The following is a 15310-nucleotide window of genomic DNA, read 5'->3' on the forward strand; positions in this document are numbered from 1 at the left end:
TCTCCAGTCTCCGCCGCCGAGCCCGCATCTCCAGTCTCCGCCGCCGAGCCCGCATCTCCAGTCTCCGCCGCCGAGCCCGCATCTCCAGTCTCCGCCGCCGAGCCCGCATCTCCAGTCTCCGCCGCCGAGCCCGCATCTCCAGTCTCCGCCGCCGAGCCCGCATCTCCAGTCTCCGCCGCCGAGCCCGCATCTCCAGTCTCCGCCGCCGAGCCCGCATCTCCAGTCTCCGCCGCCGAGCCCGCATCTCCAGTCTCCGCCGCCGAGCCCGCATCTCCAGTCTCCGCCGCCGAGCCCGCATCTCCAGTCTCCGCCGCCGAGCCCGCATCTCCAGTCTCCGCCGCCGAGCCCGCATCTCGTATATATATATATATATATATATACTGTCATGCTCACAATTATTCATACCCTTGGTAAATATTACCAAAGAAGGCTGTGAAAATAAATCTGCATCGTTAATACTTTTGATCTTTTATTTAAAAAAAATCTACAAAACTTCAACCTTTCATTAGAGAATAAGAATTTTAAATGGGGGGAAAATCTAATTATGAGAGAATGTTTTTCTCTAATACACACTACTCACAAATAATCATACCCTTTTATTCAATATTTTTTGCAACCTCCTTTTGTCAAGATAACAGCTCTGAGTCCTCACCAATAATGCCTGATGAGTTTGGAGAACACCTGAGAAGAGATCAGAGACCATTCCTTCATGCAGAAGCTCTCCAGATCCTTCAGATTCCCAGCTCTATGTTGGTGCTTCTTCTCTTCAGTTCATTCCACTCAGTTCTTTTGTGCTCAGAGACACATTTTTGTGTTGGTTTTGATGTTTGTTTTGGATCATTGTCCTGATGGAAGATCCACGGCCCATTATAAGAGTTCTAGCAGGGACATTCAAGTTTTGATTTTTTTATCTGTTGGTATTTGATAGAATCCATGATGCCATGTATCTGAACAAGATGTCCAGGATCTCCAGCAGAAAAATAAGATCATTATTTTAAAATAAGATAATTATTCATTAAAAATCCAGCAGTATATTGCATTGCACTCATGGTACTTTTTACCCCTGTGTGCACAAACCCATCTTGAGAGTTTGCTGCTAAAAAAGCAATTTTTTTTTTTCCTTAATCTGACCATAGAACCCATCCTGTTTGAATTTCCAGTAGTGTCAGTTACTTTTCAAATGTTCTATGGTCAGATGGCAGTTTTTTTTTAGCAGCAAACACTAAAGATATGTTTGTGCACACAGGGGTAAAAAGTACCATGAGTACAATGCAATATACTGCTGGATCTTTAATGAATAATTATCTTATTTTAAAATAATAATCTTATTTTTCTGCTGGAGGTCCTGGACATCTTGTTCAGATACATGGCATCATGGATTCTATCAAATACCAACAGATAAAAATTTAAAACTTGAATGTCCCTGCTAGAACTCTTATAATGGGCCGTGGATCTTCCATCAGGACAATGATCCAAAACAAACGTCTAAACCAGCACAAAAATGTGTCACTGAGCACAAAATGAAGCTTCTGCCATGACCATCCCAGTGCCCTGACCTGAATCCTAATGAAAATGAGTGGAATGAACTGAAGAAAAGAAGCACCAACATGGAGCTGGGAAACTGAAGGATCTGGAGAGATTCTGCATGAAGGAATGGTCTCTGATCTCTTGTCAGGTGTTCTCCAAACTCAGCAGGCATTATAGGTGAAGACTCAGAGCTGTTATCTTGGCAAAAGGAGGTTGCAAAAAGTTTTTTTATTTTTATTTGTGAGCAGTGTGTATTAGAGAAACATTTCTCTCATAATTAGATTTTCCCCCCCCATTTAAAATTCTTATTCTCCAATTAAAGGTTGAATTTTTGTAGATTTTTAAATAAAAAATCAAAAGTATTAACCATGCAGATTTATTTTCACAGCCTTCTTTGGTCATATTTACCAAGGGCATGAATAATTGAGCACGACTGTATATTTTTTTTATTTTTATATATATATATATATATATATATATATATGAACAACACTTACTGTAATTAAGTGATTGCCCCAAACTGAAGACAATGTGGAATGATGTCACAATGATGTCTCTGAAATAGTAAAGATGACATATAACTTCAGTTTTGTGATGACAACTCTGCATTAAAAGAATTCATGATCAACTCAATGTACAAAATTAGTTTTAAATGGAAATCCTATAAACTTTTAAATGTATCTTTCATATACTCACAAAACTTAATGTCAAAAAAGAGAGAGAAGATCAACACTTTTACAAAAAAGTACAGTTTAACTTGGTTATATTACAAAAAACAAACTATACATACCGTAAGTGAGTGACTGACTTTAATCAGATTCAATGTGGAATTATGTCACAACGAAGTCTATGGAATATGAAAAACGACATGATTTGATTTTTGTAAACTCAGCATGAAAAGAATGAATGTTCCACTTCAAGGACACTATTTATTTTTTTAACAGGACATCCTACAAAATTTTTACATGCAACTTTCATATTATGTCGAGCATGTTTTACAAGGCTTTAGCGTAGTTGCAAAGCATATTTATAGAAAAGCAAAATGTAACATTAGATGGCTAATCTATTATTTAAAAAAAAAAGACAGACGCGCAATCTGCTAAAAAGATGCACAGTCGACCAAATATAGCTTAAAATGATCCAATTTGCATATATTTGATAACAGATGTGTTTTCATGCGAGATCCTAACGTTAAACGTAAAGGTTAACAGTTAGCTTACATGTTCTAACATATCTGCAAAGTGAATGTAACTTACGTCGATGACACTGTTTAAAAAAAATTTTTTTTAAAAATCACACATAATATGCTTAAATGCAAAAAAAAAAAAAAAAAAAAAAAAAAAAAATTTAATTAAAATTACTCAAACGATAGTAAAATTTAAAATGATCAAGAAAAAGTTAGCAGGGAAGGCCGAAAATATCTAACGTTAGTTCATTCGCCAAAAAGGGCAGATAGGGTAAATCAAGATCGATCAACTAATAAAAAATAGCTTATATGTTTAACACTAGAAGTCCCAGAGAGCAGCCATTTGGCTTTTCTACCTATAAAACCCGCAGGACAGCCGATGGGCTGGAAGGCTTTAGGCTAATATCCTTAATCAGCTGTGAACAGTTGCTTTTGTTATGTAAACAATGTGGGGCCATGCTGAGCCACTTCAAGGAAACTTGTGTTTCACTTTGCCATCTTAGGGAGAAATCAACACACATGTTTTTTTTTCCTTTGTTGCTGAGATCTATTGATAAAAAATATACAAAATAAAATAAAGAAACCAACCATTTGTACACATATTTACAAATAATATTAAAAAGTGAGTGAGTACATTCCAGCAATCACTCACAATCCTGGCACTGCCTGGCAATATATTATAAATACATTTTGTATATATTCATTATATATTAATCTTATATTTGAAATACATCATAAGTCCATTTTTAAAAGTGTTTGAAAGATGGCTTCAAGTGTACTACAAGTGGTAACTAAATACATTTTTCTATACAGAGATAGTATGTTAAAAGCACATTTTAGTTCAAATTCATGGTGTCTCAAAATAGCACAGTTGAGTACACTTAGATTTTCTTAAGACTATCTTAAGAAGTACTAAAGAAGAGCTTTTAGTATATTAAGTACAAAATAAGTGCACGGAAATAGAGCGCTGTACATTATGGAAGTGTAAAAGTGTACTAAAATAAAGTGTATTTTACTGCACTTTTTTTTCACCTGGGTAGACACTCCAACACTTTCCGTTTGCATTAAGATTATTTTTATTACCACACTGGCAGATATTGATCATTTTACTTAAGTAAAATGCACTTAATTTAGATCCCCCCAGGAAACAAGACTAAATATCATATATAATTTTCTCATATAGAAAATCCATCTTGATGTAAGATTTTTTTTTTAAATTTACTTGAAATAGGATAAAAAAATACTTAGTATGAAAAGCATTTTTGCAGTGTGAATGAGTGAGTTAACTTTTTAAACATCACTTGCACTCCCTCATTTCAGGGTTAACATACTCAGAGTTTTCACTTAACCCACTGCAAAAAATGCTGTTCTTACTTAGATTTTTTGTCTCGTTTCTAGTCAAAATATCTTATAATAAGTTCTTAAATCAAGATGCATTTTCTTGACAAGTAAAAATTATTTTCTTGTTTTCAGGAAAAATAAGTCAAAATTAAGTAAGTCTTTCCTTAAAACAAGCAAAATAATCTGCCAATGGGGTAAGCAAAATAATCTTATTTCAAACCAAGAATAAGCTATATAATCTTGTTTTCAGTTTGGACTAAGATTATTTTGCTTACCCCATTGGCAGATTATTTTGCTTGTTTTAAGTCTACATCAATTGTACATGAAGAAAATATCTTACCTTGTATAATCTCCTCATCCGTTCTTCACTAATCTTCCAACCGTTGAGTCACCGTCGTCGCGCCCAAGTCGACTTGCCGCCTTCAGGTTTTTTTTTTTTTTTTTTTTTTTTTTTTTATGCGCATGCGCAACATCTGCATTCGCGCTTTACTGCAACGAATTAGGCATAGTTTATGTTATTTGATCAGGTTGGTTTCGGATCCATTACGTTCATGTTGAGAAAGCGTAATTCGGAATAATAATAATTATTTTATTCTTTTTCAAATATACTTTATTTAAATAGTTTGCTTCATATCAATTACTGGCAAGGATAATTTTTTTGAGTGCAGTTTTATTTTTTTTGAAAATGACCGATCGTTTGTCTGAGTAAATGATCAGTAAAATTTTATTTGAAAGTGAACTAATCCTTTAACATGAGAGAGAAGAATCAGCCTGATTCAGTGGAAACACAGACATGTTTAAGGATTTTATTTTTCCCTTTGCTTCCACTGTTAGATTGTGTATTGTATTCATACTCTTGTGTAACCTTTTGTCTGGCTTTAACTGAGCAAGTTGACTGGACTTGTGACATTACATGTTTTCCATAGTGTTTCAAAAAGTTGTGATCTCACTGCCCTGATAACCATGATTTAATTCGTAGTAAAACCATGGTTATTTTGGTTATATTTTTTTGTAAATGTGATGAGGTTTGGAAACATGTTACTCATGTTTACTCAGAACTCAGTTTAACCTCACTGAGCAATGTTCATCTCTGAACCCAGTTTAGACTGATGATGGTAGTTCCTCTTCTCTCTTTTTGCAGATTTCATCATAATTGTATTCTCTTTTAGTCTCAGCATCTCAACAGCAGAAGCTATTGAGGATCTGGACACTCGTGCTAGACTTTATGAGTCTCTACACATGAAGTCAAGGTGCTGCTGGATCATGTTTATGAATTTTTCCTGAGGGGCTGATGATGTGAAACAGAAGGGGAGACTGACAGAAACAAAATGTCTGATAAGTGTGATTTGTGTCTGCTGGGACTGATCATTCTCTGCTCACTTCTCACAGGTAAAGACATTTCTACATGCTTTTTAAACTCCTGTGAAAGAGTTAAATATAAATATATGTGCATAAAATGTTTAATAGAACTGGTGTGTCATGGAGTCTGTGAATGAGTTAGTTTGAACATGCTTTATTCTTCCTGACATCCGTATTCTGATCTCAGAGTCACTGTCACATTTGAAAATACTGTATCGCAATGACTGGCACTGAGAATGACCTGCTGTCACAGGGGTTTATACACTTTAATTTATTAATATCTAGCATAATGGTCACTCAAATAGTCAAGTCAATTCACCTTTATTTATATAGCGCTTTTTACAATGCATATTGTGTCAAAGCAGCTTTACATTGATAACTGATATATAATTTTGGCTGCACAGCAGCTCTTAAAGAATAGTGTCAATGCAGGCAGATCAAAGCACTGTTGAATATCAAATTTCAAGTCAAATGTCAAGTGTCTAAGCAAGCCAAAAGGCGACAGTGGCAAGTAACCCAAACTCTAACAGGTGACATCAGGTGGCAAATAGGTGTTAAAATGTTAAAACCAGGCTTAGTCGGGAGGCCAGTCCTCGAACAGTGCTTTGTTACGATTCAGGTAGCTATCATGAATCTGATAGGTCTGATATAAGTCTGATAGGATCGCAACAATCAAAGTATTTATTTCAGTTCCATCCAGTTGAGGATCGTATTCATCACGCCGGTATGGACGGTCTGTTGAGGAACTGTGGCACTGGCTGTCGTCGTGTTGATGATGTTTTCACAATGGATGATCAAGTTGACTCGATCTCTGCTGATACTTCAGGGCTGCGTTGTGGTCATGTCAACGCACCGGTCCTTGTTCTTAGCTGGATACGGCCCAGATCCGGTTGACTTCGGTAAACCTCGGGATAAACAGAAAGACTAATATTAGCGTAGATGCCATTCTTTTTCTGATGTAACGAGTACATCTGGTGTTATAGGAAGTGTTCCCGGTTCCGGCTGACCTAATTTATGCAGCCTAATAATCCTTTAACGGATTTGAAAATATAAATATATATGTGTATGCCAGGTTAAAGAGATGCGTTTTTAGTCTAGATTTAAACTGACAGAGTGTGTCTGCTTCCCAAACAATGCTAGGAAGATTGTTCCAGAGTTTAGGTGCCAAATAGGAGAAAGATCTACCACCTGTGGTTGATTTTGATATTCTAGGTATTATCAGCTGGCCTGAATTCTGAGATCGCAATAAACGTGAAGGACTATAATGTATTATAATGTATTAAGAGCTCGCTTAGGTACTGGGGAGCTAAACCATTTAGTGCTTTGTAAGTAATTAGCAAGATTTTAAAATCTATACGATGTCTAACAGGAAGGCAATGCAGTGATGACAGAACTGGGTTAATATGGGTATACTTCCTAGTTCTAGTAAGAACTCTAGCTGCTGCATTTTGTACGAGCTGTAGTTTATTTATCAAGTGGGAGGAACAACCACCCAGTAGAGCGTTACAGTAATCTAACCTCAAGGTCATGAAACCATGAACTAACTGTTCTGCATTCTTCATTGAGAGCATACGTCGTAGTTTAGATATATTTTTAAGATGGAAGAATGCAGTTTTACAGATGCTAGTAACATGGCCTTCAAATGAAAGATTGGTATCAAAGAGCACACCCAGGTTCCTAGCTGACGACGAAGACTTAACAGAGCAGCCATCAAGTGTTAGACAGTATTCTAGGTTACTGCATGAAGTAGTTTTCGGTCCAAAAATTAGAATCTCTGTTTTTTCTGAATTTAGTAGTAGGAAATTACTGGTCATCCAGTTTTTTATATCAGCTATACATTCTGTTAATTTAGTGAATTGGTAGGTTTCGTCAGGGCGCGAAGAAATATAGAGCTGAGTATCATCAGCGTAACAATGAAAACTAACGCCATGCTTCCTAATGATATCTCCCAAGGGTAGCATGTACAGACTGAAAAGCAATGGTCCTAGTACTGAGCCTTGCGGTACTCCATATTTAACTTGTGATTGATATGGCATCTCTTCGTTTACTACTACAAACTGATAACGGTCAGATAAGAATGATTTGAACCATGCCAATGCAATTCCACTAATGCCAACATAGTTTTCGAGTCTGTTTAGAAGAATATTGTGATCAATAGTGTCAAATGCATCACTAAGATCCAGTAACACTAATAGAGAGATACAACCACGATCTGATGACAAGTCATTAGTAACTCTAATGAGAGCAGTCTCAGTACTATGGTACGGTCTAAATCCTGACTGGAAATCCTCACAGATATTATTTCTTTCTAAAAAGGAACATGGTTGTGATGATACTGCCTTTCCTAGTATTTTTGATAGAAAAGTGAGATTTGAGATCGGCCTGTAATTGACTAATTCTTTAGGATCTAGTTGTGATTTTTTTAATAAGAAGTTTAATAATAGCCAGCTTAAAAGTTTTTGGTACGTATCCTAGTGATAAAGATGAATTAACAATATTAAGAAGAGGATCTATGACTTCTGGAAGCATCTCTTTCAATAGCTTAGTCGGTATAGGGTCTAACATACATGTTGTTGATTTTGATGATTTAACAAGTTTAGACAATTCTTCCTCTCCTAAAGCAGTAAATGAAATTAATTTTTCCTCAGGGACACTACAATGCACTGTCTGACGCGATACTGTAGTAGACGGTTGCATGGTTATAATTTTCTCTCTAATATTATCAATCTTGCAAGTAAAGCAGTTCATAAAGTCATTACTGCTGTGCTCTTTGGAAACATCAGAAGTTGAAGCTTTATTTCTTGTTAATTTAGCCACTGTATCAAATAAATACCTAGGGTTGTGTTTATTTTCTTCTAAAAGTTTTGAAATATACTGTGTTTCAGGTACGATTGGAGCAGAAGTGACTGAAGTGTTCATCAGTTCTGGTGAAAATGTCCGTCTGCCCTGTAATAATACTCTTTCTGACTGCAAATCAACTACATGGATCTATGGCACACATTCACCAGCAGTTGAACTGATTTTTTTAGGGATAAAGAAGAAAAACACAGGGAGACATGACAGACTGAGTCTGGGGTCTGACTGCTCTCTGAACATCAAGAACGTCACAAAAGAAGATTATGGATCTTACATCTGCAGACAATATGTGAATTACAAACAACAAGGACCTGATGAACGTGTTTATCTGCATGTTCTTCATGGTCAGTTTATGATTATATGACCATTTTAAAAAGTGGCAAAATCTTGATTTAAACTCTCAAGGTTATTGAAATGTTTGTGATTTATGAATTTTGTTCAGTTTCAGTGTCTCCATCATCATCATCATCATCCTCACAGACTGAGATCAGACCAAGTCGCTCTGTGACTCTCTCCTGTCAGTTGTATTCTGGATCCCCCTGTGATTATTGGGTTCGTTTTGAGGGACTTCAGCTGTCTTGGGTGAATCAGGCTGGTGTTGATCTGATGACGGACTCCAGATATCAGATATTATTCTCATCAGATCGCTGTATCATCAATCTGACTACAACACTCCTGAATGAAGATGACAACAGAGAGTGGAGATGTCAGCTTACTCTCAGAAATCAACTCAAGACCTCAGCCAGATACACTGTCAAGAATTCAGGTGAGGAAACAATCTCATGAATCAGTTCTGGAAGACTCTCCGTTAGACACGCTATATATAATTACAGATAATGTTAGAGTTATCTTATGTGTTAACTCATTAAAATATGATTGTAATCTATAGGTATGAATCATTTGAATAAACATAATTTCTTAACAGCTCAAGATGATTCAACGACAGCAGTGATTCCAGTCCACATCACAAACTCTCAGGATACTTCAACTATAAACACACCAGAAACTAAAGGTACATCATCACTGTCTTTCTCAAATCAGTGCTTTGCAGTGACTTTACTTTTAAAATCAGTCCATAGGTGACATCAGGTGGCAAATAGGTGTTAAAATCCCTATGAGCTGTGCGTGTAAACCTCACTCCCCTGATCTCAAGAGGTGCTCTAACAACGGACGTTAGTGGCTGGGGTCTTTAGCCTCCTTGTTAAAGGGCCCGACTCCCATGCTGGTGGACCTGGGTTTGAGTCTCGCTTAGAGCAGGCCGTTCGAACAGGAAGGGCTACACCTAGATATAATTGATTCCTTTGTTGAGACATTGTGAGATAGATGACAGGGGATTTCAAATTGTGTGCAAAGTACCTAATTAACCCTTGAGGGACGGATTGGGCGGTACCGCCCAAAATGGCATACTTTTACAAATGTGTAGATTCCACTGAAAACAGCGGTATCCAGTTTGTATATTAAACACGCAATACCACTGCGTAAACAGGCCAATAAAAACGATTATGTTAGGTAGATTCAACACGTAACAACCAATGTAAAAATTGTCGCTGGGAGGAATATTTTTCTAACCCAATCAGAGGAAGGTTACCATGATGTATTCTAGCCATTCAGAGGACTCTGTAGCTCTGCTGTAGCCTTGTAAAAGCTCGCTGGCCTATAGTAAAAGACCGGCAGCCGGGTGTAATCAATAAGCGATCGGAGAATCAGCATCAGGTGGAGAAAGCAGAAAGCGATCGGAGTGTTACAGAGAGCGATCTGAGTATTAGCGAGCACAAAGAGATAAATTCGAGAGAGATATAGCATTATTACAGATTTGTTTTATTAAAATGGCAAGCAGTAAAAGATTTACGGCCGAACAAGCTCTGGAACAATTACTGGAAAGTGACGAGGAGAAATCTGGAGCAGACAGCTTTTACACCGATGGAGAGGCCTCGCTTTGCTCACTGGCATGCCTAGGACTGTTTGTAAAAAAGTTAATTATTTAATTGTTCTTTACACATTTGATTAAACAATAACACATTTCTGTCAAGCAAAGAGTTTGAAAAATATATATTTTTTGTTCTATATTCTGTGATGTGTGATTTTCATTAATAAATGACAAAAATCTAATTTTCGTTTTTGAAATTCTCTAGTTTACTGTACATTTTCTTTCACTCATACTTCCTTTCTAAACACATTACATGCATGCTTATGGTAGCTTAGGGTCTTCTGAATCCAAAGATACCAAACACAGGGTGTTCCATCTCCTTTACATATGATTTATAAGCCCAAATATAAAAATAGAGAAAACAGACCAAAAAGGGCTTAGTCCCAAAAATAAAAAAACGCCTAGGACTGTTTGTAAATAAAGTTAATTATTTAACTGTTCTTTACACATTTGATTGAACATTAACCCATTTCTGTCAAGCAAAGGGTTTGAAAAATATATTTTTGGGTCAAAAACTTTTCACTATTGTTGTGTGAGGTAGGATTTTCAGTAATAAATGAGAAAAATCTCATTTTCGTTTTTGAAATTCTCTAGTTTATTGTACAATTTTTCACTCATACTTCCTTTATAAACATATTGCATGCATGCTTATTGTAGCTTAGGGTCTTTTGAATCCATTGATGCCAAATACATGGTGGTCCATCATCATTACATATGGTTTATAAACCGAAATGTAAAAATAGAGAAAACGGACCAAAAAGGGCTTAGTCCCCTAAGGGTTAAGTGTCAATGTGATCAAGAATCTTTTTCATTTTGCTCAAGGAATATTAAAATTAATGTCCTGTGCAGTCTGCAATCTAATGAAACTTATAGACTAATAATGTCTGTGATTGACTGAACTCAAAGAAGAAACAGATTCATGTTACAAATGTTTACAAATGTTTTCAGACTTGCACTGTAAATAATGAATGAACACAAACCATTAATGTACAACAATGTGTCACTTTGTATTGATGATCAAGTATTCAAATAGAGGGTTCATAATTTCTGTGATGTGAAGCTCAAGTATTATGTGATGATGATGTTGCATTATGTGTTGAACTGAACTAAGAGATGTGATCCACAGATCCAGCTGATACAGCATCAGAAACTGTCATCTGTGTGACTGCTAGAACATTATACAGAGGTACGACATGTTCATTCATACTGACAGCTTTACACCATTAAAGTCAGTCAGTCTGTAAATGCTTCATTAATACTGTCCATAGTTTAATACCCTTGACCTCAGTCATGTCCAGTTTCTTCTTCTTCCACACATGTTTCCTGCAGTGATTGTGACCATTGTGGAGATGGCAGTGTTTGCTGCTCCTACTGTGATTCTTCTTCAGATCATCTGGGCAAGAAGAGCTGGTGAGTTTGAGCTTCACACAATCTGATGATTCACACTCTTCTGATCTAAAAACACATATGAGAGGTCAGTCAATGCTTTTATTTTGCAGGAAAGAAGGACTCGGAGCACCCAGAGGAAAGAGCGATGCCTACAATATTACAATAAAATACTGCTGAGTTTGAGTGAATCTGCAACAATATTTTAAATAGCAAAGACTTAAATAAAGTTGTTCATTGTTTTATTTTCTTCCTAGGAACAAAGGAAAATAAATCACCCTGAAGAAATAGCAACACCAAGTTTAGTTTAAAATATATTTCACAGTTTAATTGATATTTGCATACAGTGTTCAAGGTCATTTTCTTATGGTTGGTATATAAACTGCTTTAAATGTAATATTAAGTATAGTAAGTTTCCTGTAGCTCAGTGGTTAGAGCATGGCACTAGCAATGCCAAAGGTCATGGGTTCGATCCCAGGGATTGCACATGCTCAGATACAAATGTATAGTATAATGCAATGTAAGTCACTTTGGATAAAAGCGTCTGCCAAATGCATAAATGTGAATGTAAATGTAGTAATGGACAGATTCGGACAGGCTGTTTATAAATTCTCTCTCTGTTCTGTGTGATGGAGCAACTTTGGTGATTCTTGTACCTTGTCTGTTTATTCCTGTTTTTAGCATCTTTTTAATTTATTTATTTATTTTTTATTTTGAATGATTACTGTTAATTTTCTTAATAAAGCCTGTGCAATTGGGTTTAATATGTCACCTATCCTGAGATGTTTGTTACAAATATGGGGATTCCCCTTCATGAGCTCGTAATGTAATTATGTTTCATTATAGATAAACTAATAATGAAATGATTCATTCATGTTCATAATAATTCACAGAACTTTATTGTGATTAGTTCCAAAATAAAATACACTTTGATAAACTAATGACTTTAACACACTTCACCTTCTTTCACAGCCGGGTTACAAGAGCAAAGTTTTTGATTTAGGAATTATTATTAAAATGGAATTATTATGTGCAATTATTTTTAAAATACTTATAGATATTGCCCTAAAATAATTTCACCAACTTAAAGTTTGAATATAAAGATATTTGCTCACAGAGAGTGTGTCGAAACAATGTGTGTTAAAGGGATGGTTCACCCAAAAATGAAAATTATTTTCTAAGCTTTATAATGGCAGTGAACAGGGATGTTTTTTGAAGCATTCATCCTTCATAAATATAATCCATACAGCTCTAGGGGGTTAATAAAGGCCTTTTGAACTGAAGCAATGGGTTTTTGTTCTAAAAATATCCATAATTAAATCTTTATTAACTATAATAACTAGCTTTCAGCAGATGACAGTATGCATCGATTTGCGGCAAAAGATTGAACTTTGACCCCACGCAAATCCTGAGGCTTAGGGACACAAGAGTAAGAGTCACCAATTCTTTCAAGTAGATTCATACTGTCTTCTTTACATTAAGTACTGTATTAGTTTCTTTTAGATAGACAGGAACGTTTTTTGTTTACCTGCCTGACTAGTTTCGGCTACTTCCTGTAGCCTTCGTCAGAAGCGTCACGAGTCACCAATTCTGCCAAATTATACACTGGCTCTAATGTGGTAGTTCATGGAATCAAAATGGGCTGAATCCCAGTAGCTGGTATGGTAAGGGGAAATCATATAATTAACCCTTAAATGCATACCTCGGGTCTTTAGTGACCCAGGACGTCATTCACTACCCTCCTCCTCATTCATTTTTTAAAGTTAGACATCAACCTTCCTGGTATTCCTCAATCAATTCATTATAAAGAATATAACAAGAAAAAAAATAAAATTATAAAAGAATGCCTATTTTTGTATTCATTTTTTGTAAAAAATTGTATAGGGTCGCAAACGACCCGAGGTGTGTGTGGGTGTACTTATATTTTTTCTGCACAACAATAATTGAATCTTAGATGACGGAATAAGTGCAATTCACCTTTATTCCACAAGGTGGCAATGTCTGATACACAATGCTGAAGTGACGACTCATTCAGACAGAAAACGAAATAATAAGAAAAACATGAAATGGCTCAGCGATTTACTGCAGAGCGAGTACTGAATGCAATCAAATATGACTGTCTCTGTTACATGATGAATCTGATGAAGCTGTTAGCCATCAAAGTATTGATTTTAAAGATGTTGAAAATTATATAGTTTTGAGAATACGTTTGAGATTCGCGACTGGGCTCATATTCGCGACCTCAAACATAAAACTAGCCCATTATTTGCTGAATTTACTGGGAAATGAGCTCTGACGAAGACAGTGAGGATGGCAAAAAACATCTGCTCAAACGGAGCCCTTTCAAGCTCCAAAAGGTAACAAAATACGATTTATTTTATTCTTCTGTAATTGTTACTCTAATATCAGAGGAGTTTTATATTATCGCGACAGGTAGAGATCCTTCCATGTTAGATTTTGATCCGGGTCGATAACGACCCAAATATTAAAGAATGATTGGTGAAACAGTCATGCATTTAAGGGTTAAGCAATTAATTAAGTAATGATTGTGCATTAGTGATGAACACCTGCTGTTAACAAGCAGAATCACTGAAGAAAAGAGAAACACAAGAACTACAACTGACTTCAGTCACAGCCTTATTAATTGCTTAATTATCTCATTAACTTTAACTTTGCTTCAGTGTTACTATAACACTATTTAGAGAGGAACCATATGTACTCTGAACAGAGTTGATTTAACTCTGGAGAGTTTACCGTGCAGTGAGGAGACTTAAAAGGAGAAAAAGAAAGAGGAAATATTAGGTCCATCCAATCCTGAGATTGCGTAGAGAGGAAGGAGAGTTCCACCTCTTTATAAAGAATTATCCTGAGCGATTCAAAGTTTACTTCAGGTCAGTGGCTCAGTTTGATGCTTTGCCAGTGATACTGAAGCCACATATTAAAAGGAAGACCAACAATATATATGTATTCCACACTTTGTCATACAGTGCTTTGTGCTGAGAGATGAAGTAGATCAGAGCGCAGGAGAATCACATGAAATGAATCCTCTACTGAATCAGTATCAGGAGGCTGGAAGGAGTAACATGACAGAGGAGAATCAGCCAGTGGAAACAGACATGTTTAAGACAATATATGAAATATTTTGCTTCCCCTTTGTTAGGCTGTGCATTGTATTCATACTCTTGCATAACCTTTGCAAGATTAGGACTGACAGGGCTGTGCTTTTATTGTGACATTACACTATTCCTTAGTGATCTCACAGTTGAGTTTTGAAAACGTTACTCAGTTTAGACTGATGATGGTAGTTCCTCTTCTCTCTTTTAGCAGATTTCTTCATTATTGAATTCTGTGTTGGTCTCAGCATCTCAACTGCAGAAGCTATTGAGGATCTGGACGCTCATGCTAGACTTTATGAGTCTCTACACATGAAGTCAAGGTATTGCATCAACCCTGAGAGACTGATAATATTAAACAAGGGAGACTGAGAGAAAAAATGTCTGAAAAGTGTGATTTGTGTCTGCTGGCACTGATCATTCTCTCTTCATTTCTCACAGGTAAAGACATTTCTACATGCTCTTTAAACTCCTGTGAAAGAGTTAAATATAAATATACATTCATAAAAATGTTTTAATAGAACTGGTGTGTCATGGAGTCTGTGAATGAGTTAATTTGAACATGCTTTATTCTTCCTGACATTCATGTTCTCAGAGTCACTGTCACGTTTGCAA

General features: G+C 36.2%; 1 protein-coding gene across 1 annotated transcript; it reads left to right on the forward strand.

Annotated features, from left to right (window-relative positions):
• Positions 1-5382: 5382 nt before the first annotated feature.
• On the forward strand, positions 5383-15140 carry LOC137003249 (uncharacterized). The gene is made up of 8 exons (XM_067363333.1): positions 5383-5443; positions 8299-8613; positions 8718-9035; positions 9195-9281; positions 11323-11382; positions 11526-11606; positions 14907-15018; positions 15137-15140. Exons 1-8 carry the CDS (start codon positions 5383-5385, stop codon positions 15138-15140), a joined length of 1038 nt encoding a protein of 345 aa, XP_067219434.1.
• The last annotated feature ends 170 nt before the right edge of the window (positions 15141-15310 follow it).

The sequence above is a fragment of the Chanodichthys erythropterus genome, chromosome 3, assembly GCF_024489055.1.
Source record: "Chanodichthys erythropterus isolate Z2021 chromosome 3, ASM2448905v1, whole genome shotgun sequence".
Classification (NCBI taxonomy): Eukaryota; Metazoa; Chordata; class Actinopteri; order Cypriniformes; family Xenocyprididae; genus Chanodichthys; species Chanodichthys erythropterus.

Excerpts from the sequence above, each read along its gene's own strand:
- LOC137003249 (XM_067363333.1), top strand. The coding sequence starts at position 5,383 with ATGTCTGATAAGTGTGATTTGTGTCTGCTGGGACTGATCATTCTCTGC. Across the intron at positions 9,036-9,194 it reads ATACACTGTCAAGAATTCAG|CTCAAGATGATTCAACGACA; the intron begins GTGAGGAAACAA and ends ATTTCTTAACAG. Across the intron at positions 11,383-11,525 it reads TGCTAGAACATTATACAGAG|TGATTGTGACCATTGTGGAG; the intron begins GTACGACATGTT and ends TGTTTCCTGCAG.